The sequence below is a fragment of the Condylura cristata genome, unplaced genomic scaffold (assembly GCF_000260355.1).
Source record: "Condylura cristata isolate star-nosed mole 26May11 unplaced genomic scaffold, ConCri1.0 scaffold00004, whole genome shotgun sequence".
In the NCBI taxonomy this organism is placed as follows: Eukaryota; Metazoa; Chordata; class Mammalia; order Eulipotyphla; family Talpidae; genus Condylura; species Condylura cristata.
The window spans coordinates 37,906,134-37,925,864 of NW_004567105.1; the positions used below are offsets into that span (position 1 = coordinate 37,906,134).

Consider the following 19,731-nt stretch of genomic DNA (forward strand, 5'->3'; position numbering starts at 1 on the left):
TATAGGGAAAAAAACACCTCAATGACAGAAGAACAAGGACAGGATTTTATTGATGTCTCTTGAGAAGTCATGCAGTTAAGAGTAAAATAAAGTGTTGAAAGATAAATATCCATCAACCTAGAATTTTGTATACACAAAATTATCTTTCAAAATTGAAGGAGAAATAAAGACTTTCCTGACAAACAAAAACTTAAAGTAGGATACATATTAGGCTTCACTATAAAAAGTTCTTTAGAAGGAAGGCAAATGATAGAGGTCAGAAACTTGGGTCACTATTTGCAAAGAAGTTAGAGAAAAAGTAAAGGTAAAAAAGTATTTTATTTTTCTTACTCTTAAGTAGTCCACAAAAAGTTTATTCAAAATAACAGCAACTGTATTTGATGATTATAGCTTCTGGATAAGTGAAATGAATGACTTATAATGTTATAAGGGGAGAATTAAGTGAAAAATTCAGAATACTCTGTTACAAGGTAAATACACTACCCATGAGCCAGTGTAGTTTTCAAAGGAGACTTGGTTGAAGTAGCTCTAACTATATATTTCAAACTCAAGGACACCACAAACCTTTAAAAAGGAAATGATATGATAGGAGAAAGTAAATCATGCAAATGACGCAAAACCAGAGAGTAAAAAAGAATTATAGGAAGACAAAAGAAACAGAGATTAGGGGCCTCCCTGGTGGTGTAGGGTTCAGACACAGTGCTATCAAGCTATCGCTAGCCACTGCAACATGAGTTTGATCCCCAGCCAGGGAGCTCACCCACATGGTGCAGCAGACATCTCCTGTCTCTCCCGCTGCTCCCCTCAGCAGTATATTTCAATCTGCCAGTCCTGCTCCCCACTTCATCTCTGTTGAATCCTTTTACCCCTACATCTTTGGCCTATAACCCACTTCTTGTATGCATAAATAAATAAATCTTTAAAAAAAAAATAAAGAGGCACCTCCCTGGTGGCACAGCGGGTTAAAGCACAGCACTGAGAAGCTAAAGCCACTTCCACATGAGTTTGATTCCTGCCTGCACTGGAGGTGACCACATGGCGTGGCAGACCTCTCCTGACCCGCCCGCTGCTCCCCTCAGCAGTGTACTTCGTTGATCTGCCTGTTCTGTTCTGCTCCCCACTCTGTCTCTGGTGAAGCCTCTTGCCGCCCCTGAGCCTCTGCCCTGTACCCCAGTTCTGTATACATAAGTAAATAAATCTTAAAAAAAAAAAAATGACATGACAATGCAACACTATCAGTGTAAGCACTTTATATCTGAATGGTCCAAATATGTAATCCCCCTATTAATCTATCATTAGGCAATGATGCTCTTTCAACCATTTACACCAAATTTTTAACTCTGGTACCAATGAGTCTGTGTAAATATCATTCTTCACACAGAATGTATATTTTTTGAATTATTAATTTCAAAAGAAAAGATTCATAAAATTGGATATGACAAAAATTCAAATATAAAAGCATCTCTGAATAAAGAACATTTATGTACATCACATAAAATTGCCATTTACTTTTTACAGGATTGCCACAGACACATGAAGTTGTGTCCAGGCTTCCTCACTGGATCCACGTGCTGACTGGCCGCACTGAATGGAGAAGGCTGAGAACTGGCAGGCTGGCTCTGCACTTGCACAGCTGGTGAAGGTGGCACAGGAGTGTTCTGTGAAAAAGCACAGTGGTGAGTCTGTGAGATGACACTGAAAACCACCCTATTTTCTAGCCTTTTTTAAGTTTGACTACATTGGTTATGTGTGTCTAATATGACACTGACATTTGCTACTCTAAGAATTATCTTTTAAAATTCCTTAAAAGGATAACTGTTTTACAAATATTTAGGAAGTCAGATTTACTTCATCATGAACCACAAAGATAAGATCACAATGTTATTATTCTAAAATACAAATTTCTAGAATTAATATTCTTTAATATTAAACATTAGGCAGGAATACATAGATTCAAAAGAAAAGTAACCTACTATAAATGTACCCATTTGATTTACTTATGCATATTCTTCACAAGAACAAGTAAATAGCAAACAATTTTTCAAAAATACTAATTCTGTATAATTCTTCTAAGACTGTTTAATGAATATAATGAAAACCACAGTGAACAGCAAAGATTTCAGCTATTCTATATAATGAACTTTAAGTAGTATGCTGAATGTATTATTTTGCAGTAAGGTATTTCAACTGACACCGTTAGTCTTTACAGATGCTCAGTTATAGCTTGTGAAGGATAATCCATGTGAAAAGAATTATAATTGTAGGTTCAAGTTTCTTTCGTTATGGTACATTTTCCTTCTACTATCCCTTTCACTGTGGAAAACATATAAGAAAATATTTATAATGTAGTTTAAAACAATTTAAGGTAACACATTTTCTTTGAAGCCTTAACTTGGATTTCATTCATAACATAGAAGGGAAAAATAGTACTAAAGTTCTCAAAGCACAATGCTTTCAAACTATTGTTTAAAAGCAAGAAATTTAAACTTTGGAAAAGTATTAAATAAATTTCCTCATCAGTAACACCAGAAATAGTTGGGTAAAACCAAAGAAAAACTGCTGTGCCTCCCTGGTGGTGCAAGAGGTTAAGTCTCAGCTATCAGCAGCCACTGCAACATGAATGCTATCTCCCCCAACCCCCCCAGGAGGCTGACCCACAGGGCACAGGAAGCAGAACTCTTCCTCTTGTCTGTTCTGCTCCCCTCAGGAATGGATTTCAGTCATCTAGCTGTTCTGAATCCTCTCACCCTCCCAACCCCCGCAGCACCTGTGGCATATACCCATTTTTTTTGTATGCATAAATGAATATATCTTTAAATAATAAACAAAGAAAAACTGCTAAAGACCTCAGATCAAAATTCCCAATAATTTAAAAAACGACATATATAAGACTACAGTATCCTAATGAAAAAATAAAGACAATGAATGAAAATGTTCTTATCAGAAATGTGAAGCCACAGAACTTTTGAGTTCTAAGAAAAAAAATTACTTGTGGGATGAGGCTGAAGTGGTTTCTATACTAAGAGTCCTTATCTTAAAATTTTACAATATTGTGAGAAAACAAAGCATACAGAAGAACCCAGGCACTAGAGTCACAATGCTGTTAGGTAGGGGACGTGGACTTGCTTGCTTAACAGAAAGAGCCTCAACATTTTCAATGTGCCTTTTGACTAGCTGTGTGGCCTTGAGCAAGCTACTTTACCTCTCTGATTCTGTTTCCTTATCTAAAAATGGTAACTTGTGAGATAATGGAAAAACTAGAGAAACTATAAAGAACCTAGCTCTAGATTCTCCATAAATGAGATAACTGTTACTATTATAATACTGTTAAGGAATAGAAGGAATATGGTATTTTGATGGAACGGAAATGAACTATGTGGGGACAGTAATAAATCAATACAAGTCATACTGGAAACATGGGCCTGACAATCATTCACCTGTGAATCCTCCATAAAAACTGGCATAAGAAAGCAGACAGTACACAAGGGTCAGAGAGAAAGGAAGGGGACATTAGAAATCAAACTGTCAAAACAATATATAAATTGTTTACTTCAAAACCAAATATTGTACTCAAAATCTAGGAAATTCTAATAAGTAAGAGGATCAGCTTAAGTCAAATTCAAATACTGAAGAGTGACATGTTATAAATATCCAAACCTGGTGATTTTTGTCAGAGGTATCAAAATCCCTCAGAATTAACTTCTGTTTCCTATACTATTACCATTTAAATTAGGTATTTTATTGACTATCTTGGCAAATATTTGTAAGTTAATTTTATCTGTATAAGTGCTAACAAATCTTTACCCTATCTCTATTTTTACTGTGCAACTCTTTTTGGTGTCACATAGTAGATTAAATAATGGAATCAGGGGGTAGTTTAATCCTAAATTCTAATGGGGTATGTAGTCTGACTGAAGTTGTGAATCCTAACTTGACTAAGTTCTTCAAAAAAAATTTTTTTTAAGATAAACAGAACAATGAACATGAACTGAAAGACAATATTGTCAGCCTTAGAAACACACACTCTTTAATATTAGATATACACTGTTGTGTTTACTAATAAAATGAAATGTCTGGTATTTCTATAAGTACTCCAGGGGGGAAATGATGGTGAAAGGGGACAAATGAAACTAGAAAGGAAAAATATTAATAGTATCTGAGGCTATGTGGTAGATACATAGGGCTTACTGGGTCAATTTTAGTATGTTTGAAAAATTTACAAAAAGGGAACAAATGACAACTCAGTGAATTAAACAGAACCAAATATATTAGTGGTAAAGAAAAGATTAAAAATATTTACAGAATGTATTAAATGAGAAACTGAGAAACTGCATGATATAGATATGTATCTGTATGGCATGATACAGATATCCTTTTGATATAAGAATTTTCTTTGACCATAGGAGTTAATATTTCCAAGTTTCCTATTATGATTAAAAACTAGACATTTCTTTCAACAAAACAATTTTTAAAAACAGATTATATTATACTGTTTTTAAAATAGCCAACTAAATTAATTATTGTTTTAAGAATTACATTTTTCCATGAAACTTGAAATTGTTCCCTTTGGGATGTAACAGTTTACTTCTTAAACATTATTGTTTACTGTGACTTACCAGATCAATAACCGTAACTGTAGCTCAAAAGTTAATGTAAAAGGCCCTCCCTGGTGGCACAATGGGTTAAAAGCACAACACTATGAAGCTATGGGCAGCCACTGTTAGTAGTTCAATCCTTAGGCAGGTAGCTGACCTCTCCTGTCTTGCCTGCTGCTCCCCACCTTGGTGTATTACAGTCAATCTCCCTGTTTTATTCCCAATTCTGTCTCTGGTGAATATTCTTACCCCTTGCACCTCTGGCCTGTACCCCAGTTCTTGTGTGCATACACGAAATAAATCTTACAAAAAAAAAAAAATTAAAAGTAAATTCCAAAATAGTATTTTTTGGAATAATCAATTCTTGAGGAATATTTCCTATCATTGCTCTACTTTACTGAGAAGTTATTTTTTATGATTAGTTGATAAGAGAGAACTCAAGTAGTGAATGCGCAGAAAAATAAAATACACAAAGGATGTGAAACAATTTTGTGATTTCTTTTATAACATGAAATTACTTTAAAAATATACACATTTTAGCGTATGTTAATGCAATGTATGTAGTCTATATTACTGTTTTTGTAAGAAATTAAAATTGCTTTCCTTTATCACCTTCTCAAGTGAATTATCATCAAAAATTCTTGATTACAGATAGAATCTAAGAATCTAGAGTTGAAGCTTTTAAATCTTTTAGAAAGTAAAATTTAAACATTTCAACTTTGTTAGAAAAACTACAAAGGAATAATCTATGCTTCCCAAATAAATTCTTTACTAAATATACTGATGTGTCAGGTACAATTTTAGCTATACAATTTGAAAGACTTTTATAAAATAGGATGATGAATAGACCAGATACTGTGACCCTCTGGACTAACTGAAGGAACTGGGAAAGGGTATTCTGAAAGAATGGTATGTAACAACAGAGGCTTTCAAATTCTTGTAAAGGATCACAAATCCAAGGATTTACTCTAAATGTGAGATAAAAGAGGCTCTTACACTTAATTTCAATGTACAGATCTCTAGAGAGTAGAATTAAGACACAGTAGAAATCACATGAAAATAGATCTTCGTAAGTGTGAGAGTTACTGGAATTCTTGAAAATAAAGGCTCTGGACAAGATAATACCTAGGGCTCCTTTTGCACTAACATTTCCTCATTTTTAAAACTACCCAGTTTTTCCTTTTGGCTAAGCACAAAACTAAGCTAAGAATGCATTGAAAGTAAAGCCAAAAAAAAAAAAAACCTTATGTTTAGTGGTAATACCTCTTTAATTTTTACATGTGCAACTAGCTACAAATCTGAGCAGTAATAATCTTTAAAAAAGCTGAAATGGTTTCTTGTTGCTTTTGTTAGAATGATCTTCTGTGACGATGGCGAAATGCTGCCCCCTGGAGGCTACAGAGGCGCTTCCTGAAGCGCTGGTGGGGCGGTGGTTCCTGGTGTGCCAGAGAGCAATCGTGTCAATTGATTGTAAACAGATGCGAATCAGCTCCTGTTTCACATGCTTTTGAAAAAACCCTAATTCTTTAAGTAAGCATTTGTAAACAACTTTAATTTCTTATGTGACAATCTAGTTCTCTCTCCAGTAGATACCGCTCAGAAATAGTAGAAGGCAGGGCTTTCACAAACAGTATCCTATGCATGTTAACCTATAAACAACAGTTTAAAAAGGAGCAGATATAAGGAAAGAAATTTGCCTTGAGGTAGGTAGTTATATAGTTATTTATAGTTATATAAATAGGTATAGATAGGTAGTTATATAGTTATTTTGTAGTTTATATATATAAACTGCCCAGATAAATAAATACAGTATCTATGGTTATATTTAGTTTCATATATTTTTCTCCTTATTGTTACTTGTTCTATAATGAAATACAGTTGATTAATGGGAGTGAGAAGAACAAAATCAACAAAAAGAAAAATGAAGTAACAATGGGAAGAGGAAAGTTTACCTGTTGGCCATTCTCAGCAGGGCCATTCCCCTGTTGGACTTTCCAGCCCTAAGCATTCTGCAAGTCTAGATGTTCATTCTTGGGGTCCAGGTGCCTCCTTAACAACCTCAGACCCCTTGAAATGGTGGAAATAACAAGGTTTGGCTGAAAAAATCACATTTAAAAATCCTCTCATCTACCTCTTTAAGGTACAAATTCAAACAGCATGTTACATAAAAACGGTGTTAAACCAAGGTCTAAAATGAAACTTTAAGAGTATATAAAGAAACTGAAATAACGTGGGCAATAATGGAAGTGATTTCTATTGGCAGGCTCTTGCCAAGGCCCCACAGCCTACTCTTTAAAGGAAACTTATGACACTGTCTGACAGCTGATTCTTTTCAGCCTTTATGCTTTATCTTCTATGCAGAGACAAAATACACCTGGCATCATTATTGAGCAGCTAGCTACACAGTGGGCACTCCATAATGTGCCACACATGAAAATATTGGTTTCTGACTCTGATTCTCAATGACAGGGTATATGCTCGGTCTCTTTTTCCTTGCAAAGTTTTACATTTCTTCATTTTGCCAAACAAATATATGTAGCTACTATGTTTTAAATAAACTACATCCTTGGGAGCAATACATAGAGTTTAAAACACACTTTTTAGGCCAGGAATAAAATGTATTACTTTTATAGCTTGACTTAACTGTTTTAAATACCTAGCTGTAATGTTTTAAAATTATCATTTGGTGACAAACACAACCCGTAACATAATAGTCAAATAATCAATACTAGATATAAAAGGGCTTTCTAGATGAAATAAATCCTTTAGAATCGTGAAGACAGTTAAGAAAGTGAGTTCTTGTTTCAGACACACACCCAGATTTCATTTCTTATCACTGTGTATTAGCTGGTGACCTTGGGTGAGTAATTTAGTATCTTGATGTCTCATATTTAAAATAGTAACAACAATTTTTACTTATTAGAGCTGCCAGAGTTAATGAATAAGTAAGGAAAAACGCTTTAGTGTGAAGCCCTAGCACAGGTACTAGTGTTAGTACCACTGCCCATTGTTTGTTATTTAGATATCTTTATTCAATATATTCCCACTAGAAGATAAAGGGCAAAATTGAGGATTCAATTCAATTTAAATTCAACATAATAAAGAGTTTGCTCTAACTTGGTTTGGTCTATAAATATTAGGATTACAAAAGAACTGAAGAGAAAAATAGGCAGGTAATCAACATAAATTGGGAAATTATAAGAAAAATTTACACAAACCCAACTTAACTAATGTTTACTATACACTAAACATTGCACTATTAAAAAATCTTAGTGCATTCAATGAATGAAAAGCTCACCAGACTCCGTTAATAGTTACTGCCATGTTCACAGCATCCATTAAATGCTCATTTACTTGGGTACTTTGAAATAGTACTAAAACATAGATTAAAATATCATCTCATCCCACCCCAGAGCAGCTCTCTCTCTCTCTAGCTTTACCTAGTCACATGAAGAAAGACGCACATTAGCTGACGAGTTATTCTGAGCCAGGTGCCTCTAGTCAGTAGCTCCCATTTGCTGCTTGCCCATACCCAGATTTCCTATCAGCACTGAAAACGGCCACAGATCTAAAGGTATCATCAGATGCACAGAGAAGAAAATCATGAGGACTACTCATCAATAGTCACAGGGGATTCTGGCCCTGTTATAGTTAGGAAGGAGAACGTGAGAAGTAATTCAGTGAATAAGTAAAAGAGAACTGTTAAATGAATGCTGAGTTTTAGTGGAAATAGCAAAGACTGTCCATATGATCTTTACAAACTGACTAGACCCTCAATTCAGTAACACTAATACTAAAAAACACTTTTATTGATTAAGGCATGAAGCAGTGGGATAGTAAGTATGACAGAAATGACAGTAGAGTAAGAAACACATAATTAATATCAGAAAAGCCAAACAAAAAATTACTTTTTTTTTTTAAAGAATAAAGACAACAAATTCAGTATATAAATATACCAGGAAGTTCTTATGTGGCTCATCCTTTAAAAAAGTACTGTAAAAAGAACCTCAAAAACAGTAGTGTGAAAATTAAATACAGAATTTCCCCTACTGGATCACTCCTAGCAAACATCTTCCCTGCTCCCACCAAAATCCAAAAGAGAACCAAGTTGCAGTATTCTCCAAAAGATGTTAACATTGGCAAGTGCTTCTGTGGGTCCATAACACAACAGAAAGATTCTTTCAATTGTATTCTAAAACAAACCAAAAATTCTTGAATAGTCAACAACAAAAAAAAAGCCTAGAAGTATGATACAAAAGAGCACTGGGACTTTGAATCCATTGGGGAATGGATATAGTGAACTTTCCATGGACACACCTGAAAAGGCCTTCTGTCACTCACACACACAACACTGAAAACACTGATGCATCACTCACACTCACTACAATGACGCATCAGAATCTTTCTAAGCGTGACTAGCCTTACCTGCGGGACCACATTCTGTACGTATGTTGGGGGTTGGTGCAGCTTCTGCTGGGCAGCGCTCTCTATTGCTACTTTTGCTACAGTGCTGGGGTCTGCGCCCGCAGGCACGGCGACCATGGTTGCGCTGCAGCCAGCGTTGTTGGGGTCACTGATTGTAACAATTCTGACTCCTACTTTATTTGGAATTCCTGTGACGGTTTCCCTGTCATTATCCTCTGCTGGTCTCTTTGAAGTTTTGCAGTCCGCTGTGCCATTTGTAGACCGAACATCAGATGACAGGGCAGGAGAATGGGACACTCTTGACCCTGAGTGGGGAACTGGTATGATTGGATGCCCCTGTATAACAGAGGTTGTAGAATGCGGTGAGACAACTACACTTGGGCGTTGCTGAGGCACATCTGAATTCAAACTTGAAGCTAGAGGTCCATTAGGCAAATCAGTACCACTAAATTGCTGTGCTGCCATATTTGAAGCTTCCTGTATACTGCTCACAGATGGTGAACCACCCAAAGTTAATATAGGTCCATTAGAAATTCTTTCTAGTTGATCACCTTTGGCAGTATCTTGCTGAATGGCATCTAAAGACCCTTGTGGTTCCATTGGAGATATCTCACCATTTCCTACATGATTGGAAGTTTTGTGATTTGGAATGTTTTTGCTTAAATGAGAACCATCTCCTTTATCAAAATCACAGATTCCATTTACTAGAGGTTTTTTCAAATCACTTTTGATATCCTGTGTGTCCACTTGTTCTGAGTTCTGTTTTCCAGATGCTCCATTCTCACCTAGCTCTAACGATGGCCCGTTACTGATTAGTGAGTACTGATTAGCCTCACTTTGAAGTTTCCCTGAGTTTGAAGGAGGTAGACTTGAGTCACTGTACTTTCTCCCATTGACAAGACTTCCCACCTGCATTTCATTTTCCTTTGTATCCCCATTGCTGGTGTTTGCAGTTCCTTGTCGGCAGGATGGGTTCTCCATGACTTCAATTTTACGTTCATGAACATGTAAACCTGTTGCTTCTTTTGCTTCCTCCTCCTTTTGGCAAATTATTTTATCACCTTTGAATGGGGGAGTAGCAGTAGTACACGATGATTGTCCAGCTGGAGACACTTGAGTGGCTGGAAGTGTTTGCACCTGAAGCCCAACTCCTGCCTGCGTTCCGCTCATGGTGATTCCTGCTGGAGCAATGAGCTGAGTTGCATTTCCCTGACTCACAGTTGCAGTTGCAAAACTTGTATTTGGCACAACAGTTATGGTTACCTGGTTGCCAGAAGTCCCTTGGAAAATTGTTGCTGGGCTATTTGAGATCAGAGGGCCTGGCAATATCTGCAAGTTCGAGATGGGCACGGTTTGCACCCCCCCAGCAGGCGGCATTGCACTTTGGACCAACTGAACATTCTGCTGCCCAACCAATAGCTGCTGAGCTGGAGTCTGTCCCTGCACTCCAAAACCTGCTGCTTGGTTATTAGCCACCTGGTAGACCACCTGGGGGCTGGGGGCTCTAGCATTATTAGGGGGAGGAATCTGTGGAGCTGGGAGAATAAGCTTACCCCCTGGAGTCGAAGGCCCACGCTTTGGAAGCAGCAACTGTTTAATCAGACTTGACTCACCAGAAGCAGGCTGACCAACTCCTGCATTTGCTTGCTGTTGCTGAACCTGCATCTGTACTTGTGATGACTGTGGAACTTGTACCTGTTGTGGTGGGGGTGCTGGTGAATGCTGCTGCTGTTGCTGCCTTTTCACAGAAAGCATCTGACTGACAGTAGGTGGTGGTCCCTGTGATTGAGGGGTGGAAGATGATGACATGGCAGTAGGGACTTGGTTATTGGTAGCCGGAACAGGTGATGGTGAGGAAGAGGGAGTTATGTTTGTTTGTCCAGTCAGCTGAACTGTCTGACCAGTGGGAAGAGCTGCTGGATTAGCAAGAACAATTTGGTGAATGGCTGGTGCATAAGTCTGACCTTGTTGAGCTGGCTGGCTTACAATTACTACACTTTGTTGGGCTGGCTGCTGTGGCTGTTGAATTGGCTGTTGTACCACTGTTGACGAGACCTGCTGAGAAGGGAGAGGTTTTGGTGCAATATTCTGAAACCCTACCCTTGAGGGTTGTGGGCTTGGGACACCGGCGATGGTAACCATTTGTCCTGTAGCCACCTGAAAATTCTGTACTGAAGTTGCAGAGACAATATTTGATGCAGAAGTTGTTACATATTGTGGGGGCGCTATGATAACGGTGTCTTGTGGCTGGCTACCAGCTGATGTCTGTTGAGATGAAGTTTGCACAGGTTGGGGTGAGGTGGTGATTAACTGCTGACCCTGTGAAACTGTAGAAGTACATGCTGGTATGTTCTGTACCCTGCCGAATATATGACTCTGTGGGACAGCTTGCTGAATTACCGTCACAGGCGTACCGGAAGGTATCTGTCCTGGTACCACTGTATGTAATGGAGACTGTTGTGGAATTACAGATGGGTGGTGAAGCAATGTCTGGGAACTGACGACTGTAACAGGCTGTGGCCCTGTACTGTGGTTCTGAACCCCAGAACTCGGTGTAGCTCCTCCTACAGCAATGCTAACAGGAACCGCTGTCTGGGGTATAGAATTCTGGATTACTGTAGCTTTAACAACTTCACAAGGAATTGGAGCTTTATTTTGAATGACAGTCACTGGAGCACTTTGCTGCTGGTGGGTATGAACTGAAGGATTTGGTGGAATTCTTGAAACAGTCTGTGCCACAGTATGAACACTTTGTACTGGAAAAGACATTTGTGTTGCAGTCAAATTTGAAGGTTGGTTGTTAATAGTCCTCTGAAAATGGTTTTGTGATCCATGAGGGATTCCTGAAAATATGAAGGAAAAGTCACAATTCATAAAGAAATGACCAAAAAGGCATGAGCAGAATTATTTAATATGGACACTTAAAGAAATTAACAACTATTAACTCTGCAACACAGAAGACAATAGAGGAAGAGAAGTGTTACTAGAGTAACAAAATCACCCATTTTAAAAGTATATGATATACATTTTCACCAATCAATTAGTAATCTTTACAACATGAAAAAGACTGTACCTGCAGATGAAGGACTTGGAGATACATCAGGAACAGAATCAACACGAACAACAGGAGTAGAAACTGGTTGTTGCTGATAGTACATTTGAATAGGAAGTGGTATGGCCCTCCTCTTCACTCCAACAACATGAATATGTGCCTGCCCGCTATTGCTGGAATCCTCTACTCTCTTCACGGTATGATTCGGAAAGACCGTTCTGTAAAGCGCACAAAGGCACTCAGTTTGGGTGACTGTGCACAGCAACAGATGCTGACGTCACATAAAACCTGTACTACAGGTACAGCAGCAATATATTCACTACAACTTATGGATGAACCAGTATGATAAATATTTATATTTTCAAGGGTGGTAAGCAAAAAAATATGAAAGATCAATTTTCTGACTTTTAAATCATTAACATTGTTGGGTTTTAAACACGTTGACCGCATACATAATTACAAAAAAGCTGCATGAAGGCAACACTACATTTTATGAACCCTGCAAAATATCAAAAAGTCTTGATAAATTTGAAGACTAATAGTTACAGAGTTACATAGAAATTAAGATGGGCAAATGCAATGTCTTCAATGTATATAAGTAGGCAGGGTAAAAAGTAAACTAAACTTCTCCCTTCTTTTTTTGGATAAACATCATAGTGTTCAAACACAAACACCAACTAGAGAAAGAGGTATTACAAGTCATATAAATTAATTTTAGGAACTATGCGTCTTAGGCCCTCACTGGTGGGGCAACAGATTAAAGTGCACCACTGTGAAGCTAGCCGCAGCAGCTTCAGTGCAAGTGTGATACTCCCCTGCCTGGGGAGATGACCCACATGGCATGGCAGACCTGTCCTGACCCACCCACTGCTCCCCTTAGCAGTGTATTTCAGTCAGCCTGCCTGTTTTTCTCCCCACTAAGTCTCTGGTGAATCCTCTTAACCCCAGCACCTCTGGCGTGTAGCCCAGTTCTTCTGTGCATAAATAATCTTTAAAAAATAAACAAAACAAATACTTTTCAAAAGCATGCAAACAAAAAACAATGAGCCTTACCTAAGACATTTATAAAATCCAGTTGATGTTAAGATCCCACCACGAGCTAATTTACTGCAAGTTGAAAGGTACTCAGAATACATTTCTGCTCGAGAGACAGAACAATCTGGATTTACTTCAAAATGAGCATTCAACCTAAAAGAAGAAAAAAAAAGGTATTATAAAATATACTATAGGAGACAACATATTTAAATATACTGTATCCTTTTTGAAGGATATTAAAAACTAGTAATTAGGCCTATTAATCAAATTTCACTCTTAAATGTCATAAAAAAAAAAACCCACAGAATTTAGGTCACATAAAAAGACTAGCTCTTTAATCACTCTTATTTTAGTATAAAACATCATCAACAACAGATATAAAAACTGTTTCACAAAGTAGGTGGGTTTGAGGACATAGGCTATGTAACAAATACTCTACAACAAATAGTCATATTCCCTAAATATCTACTCAGTTTCCTGTTTTATAGTAGTGAAAATAGATCAGATGACCCCAGTTAGGAGCTACTTCCATGTGCGATACAGAAAATGGAGGGAGATGAAATTAAACTGGCTCTTCAATTGAATTCTTTGAGAGGAAAAAAAAATCTCCCAACCTTTACAACTATTCTATTGAAAAACAATATTGCCTATGCCGAACACTCACATTTCCTCATCTGGACACTTCTATTCTTAATCCATTATAAAGTAGTTCAAATTTCAGCTTGTCTTTGTCACAAATTAATTTCCATCTTTAAGTTGGGAGTGGGAGGCTTTATCACCCTTGAGGGTGCTTGCTGGGACTTACTATCTCCATAACATGTCAATTTAATGCTGCTTATAAAGTGAATGAAATAATAAATTAAAAGAATTGTAAACAGATTCTCTCCTTCTCCCCACCTAGAACTGGCAGAAATGTACAAATGGAATTATAAGGCCAAGTCTAAGCCTAACATATACAGGATGTAGAAGGATGTGGTACATAATTTTTGTAAGTTCACAATCCTTTAGTAATGAATTTTCAAAAAGAAACAAAATCTTTTTCTTCTTTCAAACAGAAGATATTCATCTCCTATTTCTAAATATTATTGAAGTGATTCATCAAGTATAAAGTACCAAGACATAAACATGTAGAACATGAGGGGAAGTCAATAATTAGAGAGATAATTAAAAACCATTTAAGCAAAGTAGAAAAGTCTAGAGAAGCAGATCTTATCCCAAGACTGCCAGCCTGCGTCTATGCAGGCATCTCCTTTTTCTTAATAAACCTCCCCTTTTAAAGTTGGGGGGCAGGAAAAGTCTAGAGAACAATGACATGATATGCCATAGGAACCAAGATATGAAAGCACCGAAAGTAAGGAATATAAGGTGACAGGAGCGCAAAATGGGGCACAAATAATTTTACAAATGGAAGCCAAGGGATCAAAGTAAATATTAAAGTAACATAGCACTGGAAAGTGATCTTAATTTCACTCTTGTTAATTTTCTAAGAATTTATGTTAAAATTCACAAGCTAAGTGGAGGCAGCTACCCATGACAAAATGAAATTTAAGCAAGTCTTAGTCTTTTTTTTTTCTTCAGTAAGTGGTAGAAAATGACTGAAATTTTCAAGAAAATATTATTTATAGATTGTTTATTTCAAAGTAGAAACACTGATTATCCTATCACATGACTTAGTTTTCCCTTATTTTTCAGAAAAAGGTAAATCACCAATGAGAAAGTTGTTTTGCAATCGAAGAAAGAGAAGGGACAATTACAAAAAACGTGGTTTACTTTTTTAAAGTAAATACAATTAAATTTTAATAAAGCATTAAGTAAACACATCTGTGTTTGCTTGGGCAGCAGACAGAGTAAAATTGGAACGACACAAAGAAGATTAGCATGGCCCCTGCACAAGGATGATGTGGGTATTTTTACCACACTCAAGGGGAGAAATTTCACAGTGTCAAAAAATTAACAAGATGTAAAAAACTGGTACTTCAATAGAAAAAAAAAAGGGAAAAAATTAAAAAAGAAATAAACAAGTAAGTATTATAACAAAAGCTACCATCCATCAAAGCTTATTTTTTACAAAGTCAAAGATGATATTTAACACAATTTTTACTCTGAAGTTAAATGGTTGTGATTTAATTAAGTTTTACTTAAAGACTTTTAATTCTGAAGCTTCTAATGAGTATTTTCCTTTCAAGTTATTCCAAAACACCGATGAAGTGATTTTATACTGCCCTTCATTTGCACAAATGGTATTATACTCTAACTAAAAAGAACTATATTCTAGATGTAAAAGAAAACATTCTGGGTGATGGCTAAAATACAATTCTTTTCTTTTTTGCTTTATTCTTTATAAGGATAAAGCCTTAACAGAAAGAAGCCACTTACCACTGACAAGCAAACTTCTCACTATCTATTTCCACTATTCCTGGAGGTGGAGCCACATGCTGTGTTACGACTGCTCTGGAAGCTGAACGGAAAAATATATTAGCTATAATTTAAAAACTTAGTTACTCTAGGCCATATTTAATTTGTGGATACTAAATCAATTAATATTCACAGTATCTTTCAAAAGGGTGTATAAACAAATTATATACATTCGAGAAAGAAATGGATATGAAGTATGTATTTTATCTTAGCTGCTTTATGTGAACTATTGTTTTCATCTCACATTCATTCAGATTATAACAGTGAGTTACATAGCTAATATAAACTACTCTTATGGGTCAGACAATATACTTTACATATACTATCTTACTTAATTCTTCTGTAAGATGTTACAGAAAAGAAAACTGAGATTCAATGTGATTAAAATTAACTAGTCCAAGATCACACAGATCAACACATGAGTAAAAGCATCTCTCAGTTTAGTTATAGAAGCGTATTATATCAGAAAGAATAACTTCTTTCAAAATTTAAAAGATTAGTATTAACTCTCAATTGTCATATTTGAAAATTTTGGGATAAAAAGAACAAAAGCTGAACTAATTTGAAGTTCCACATTCAACAGGATTTTATATAAATTATTGTTCTGAGGAGAAAAAAAGAAGGTTCTGGCATGAGTTTTAAAGTATTGCTTTATTTTTAAAGATTTATTTATTAACATATATAAGAACTGGGGTACAGACCAGATGTACCCGGGGTGAGAGGATTTACCAGAGACAGTGTGGGAAATAGAATAGGGGGATTGACTGAAATCCACTATCAAGGAGAGCAGTGGTTCAAACAGGAGAGGTCTGCTGTACCATGTGGGTCAACTCCATGGCCAGGGGTCAAACTTATGCTGCAGTTCACATCATAGTGCTGAGACTTAACCCCTCCTGCCACCAGGGAGGGTCTAACATCTACTTGTTTTAAGAGCCACAAGATGACTGGGTAAAATGCAGAGGCTACTAATTTCAAGACACACATTTCTGAATTTCACTTATGACATATTTCAAAACAATTCAAGGCCCATGAATAAAGTCAGTCATCTATAAGTTGAACATATCTGTATGAAAATGAACATATGTTATCCTTTCTTTTCTGCTCTGTTATGTGTACGAAGGAACTAATGAAAGCATGGAAAATATAGACTTAGTCATGCTATGGTAATAAGTTACAAATATGAACCTTATATTTTACAGATAAAATTAAAAATACTATTTTCACTACTGAATCAGTATTTTACAGTTTTCTGACTTAGAAAGTGAACCAAAAAAAAAAAAAAAAGAAAGTGAACCAACTTTTTTTTCAAATGGTATTTTAGCAAAGCTTTTCAGAATCCTCAAACCAAACAGACTACTGCAGTACTAGGATCAGAGTTACTTTTCAGCACAGCCAAATCTGCGAGTTACTTGAAGCAATCCTGATCTGCCTGAGACGAAGTCTGCAGCTCTCACAGGGATGAGAACTTAAATGAACACTTACTCTGTACCAAGTCATTTACATTATTTGCTTTAATTTTATTTATAGCTCTAAATTTAATTATCCCCATTTAGCAGCTTGAAAGAACTAGGTTCACAGAGAAACATGATGGAGATAGCAAGCTCAGTGGGTTGGAAAGCTCTTTTTAGGACTGGAGTTGAATCCAGGCCTGTCATATTTCTGGATGTACACTGGGATATGCCACTTCTTAACAGAATATAATGCTCAGCCATAATTCACTTCCTAATGCAATCCCAGCTTGTGTTTTCTTCTCTTCCTAATTGATGACTCTGTTCAGAAAATACCTCACCAGGGCTTGAACCTATGTAGAAATTTTCTTCCCTTTTCTTCAACTGTACTATGATCAAGTATACCACATTCAGAATGAAATCTGAATTAACCAACAATCAATTGCTTAAAACATTAGATACTGTTTTGAAGTTATGACTTTACCAACAATTCATAAAGAATGACATCCAGCACACCAAATTATGAATATAAACTAGAAGTACTAAATTACTATAAAAATGGCTACAAATTAAGAAGCATTGTCTTCAGGATACCCAGAGACATTCCAAAGAGTACAAAATGCACTAAAATACAAAAGGAAATTTCCAAATACTCAACTTTTGATATATCCCTTCTTTTAATGACTTTGATTGAGCTTATCACCATTTCTTTGATAATTGCCCTTCCATTTTGGTACTCTCACCCTTTCTTTATCACATGGCAGGATTACGCTTGAATACCTGGTTCTGGAGTCAGAGAGACTAGTTCTAGAGTTACTTTAATGTCTGGCACAAAGTAAGTTCTACATAAATGTGACCATCATCATTATTGCTGCTGCTGTTATTATGTAAAAGCCTCCAGAACACCACATGAAGACTGAGAAATATTAGTGTCCACAAAGATTGTCTTAACTTATGGTTTATCCGATGTTGTATACTATACTTAAAGGCAAGATCAGGCATTAGAAATGAGGTACTCTGATCCTTTGGTGTGTTCTGAATTCAGACTTATTACAGAATTATAACGATTTCTGCTTAGTGTCTTTTTCTCCTCCAACTCTCAAATAATGTCAACAAGTACATTACATCTTAGGCCAAATCTTGTATTAAGTAAAGCACAAAGATTGTTTTAAAGAAATATTGAAAGTGGTAGCATCTATTTCATTCAGATGACTAACGCATGGTAACTATTTCAGAATTTGAAAATAAGGAATGTCACAGGAACATACATTAACATTGAAAAATAAAGGTTTTTCCCTTAGAAACAGAAAGTAAGGCTGATTAAGAAAGATACTTTTGATAATAAAAACTTTATCAGTCATGTGGCAGATATTTTCCACACCTGAATGAGCTAAATCTGCAATTTTGACAAAAATGTATTAAAGCGTTTTATCAAAAAATATTTTATTGGTTTTGAAATGAAGAAATATTTCAATATTCCTAAACTAGTGGGTCCCATGGATTGTCCCCTGAGCCGCACCATCTGTTAGCTCATGGGAACTGTGCAGAAATGAAAACCATCAGGAGCCCTCTTGTAGTCCATGGGAGTCTACTGGCGGACTCTGACACACCTTAAACTTTGAGAACCACTGTGCTTTACTTCTTGATGTGTAACATGACTCTAAAGAAGTAGTACAGCAAGTATAAGCTAGTCATATCTTATTAATATCTTTTGATATATTTTCAATAAACTTAAAATGTCTCTAATGACTCAGCCACAAATACCTTTGCAAGTCGAGTAATTATTAATATAGAGAACACAAGTTGTAACAGATCACTAAATATAACTTAAAGATGCACAGAGAGTATATATTTCTACCTTTTCTATTCATTGTTATGGACTGAATTTACTAACTTAAATTTATAAAAGGGAAAAAAAGAGATAAAACTGATGCTGAACCCAATTTTAATTACCAATAAGTAATCGTTTTATTCACTGAATTAATACTTTCCAGAGAAGTAGGAGGGAAAGCTTCATCTATCTCACTGAGAGATTTACTGCCAATAATTTTACTTTTTATTAATAATCATTCAAAAAATTTCAATGTTTACTATTTTTGATGTACCGTTTATTACTAAAACTTGTAATAAAATTCTTTTCCCCCCCTTAACATCTAGAGCTTTACAAAGTAGCAGAGAATTGAAAAGCTAAGTTTATTATTTTTTTTAAAGATTTATTTATTTATGCATATGGGAACTAGGTACAGGCCAGAGGTGCAGGGGGTGAGAGGATTCACCAGAGAGTGGGAAACAGAACACAGGCAGATAGATGGAAACACACTGCTGAGGGGAACTGCAGGCGGGTCAGGAAAGGTCTGCTATACTATGTGGGTCGTCCCCCTGGCAGGGGATCAAACTTCTGTTTCAGTGGCTGCAGATTGCTTCATAGTGTTGCGCTTTAACCTGTTGTGCTCCCAGGGAGGGCCATGAAAAGCTAAGTTTAAAATGTCTAAACTGATAGGATAATGAACATAGTAAGTTCAAGGATCAAATGGAATAATTGTTAAGATTTTAAAATGGACTATTGCATCAAAAGTCCACTGCACACAAAATGTGTAATTTAAAATGTGAATTTAACATGCACCATGCATATTATTTGTGACTTTTTAAGTTATGAACTAGTTTAGGTTTCAATCTAAAAATGGATGAAAGATTGCACAAATCTTCATAATTAGGGAAAGTGAGCAAAGTTTGAAAATGTCCATTTATAAAAAAGCAAAAC

At 36.1% G+C, this 19,731-nt stretch overlaps 1 protein-coding gene across 1 annotated transcript in view; it reads right to left on the reverse strand.

Moving 5' to 3' along the window:
• Positions 1-19,731, reverse strand: part of ARID2 (AT rich interactive domain 2 (ARID, RFX-like)) — a 136,841-nt gene that overhangs the window by 26,848 nt on the left and 90,262 nt on the right. Inside the window, exons 10-14 of the mRNA XM_004675944.2 lie at positions 15,484-15,565; positions 13,126-13,260; positions 12,094-12,290; positions 9,021-11,863; positions 1,510-1,658 (exon numbers count right to left, since the gene is read on the reverse strand). Coding sequence (XP_004676001.1) covers positions 1,510-1,658; positions 9,021-11,863; positions 12,094-12,290; positions 13,126-13,260; positions 15,484-15,565 — 3,406 coding nt within the window. The remainder of the gene's footprint in view (positions 1-1,509; positions 1,659-9,020; positions 11,864-12,093; positions 12,291-13,125; positions 13,261-15,483; positions 15,566-19,731) is intronic.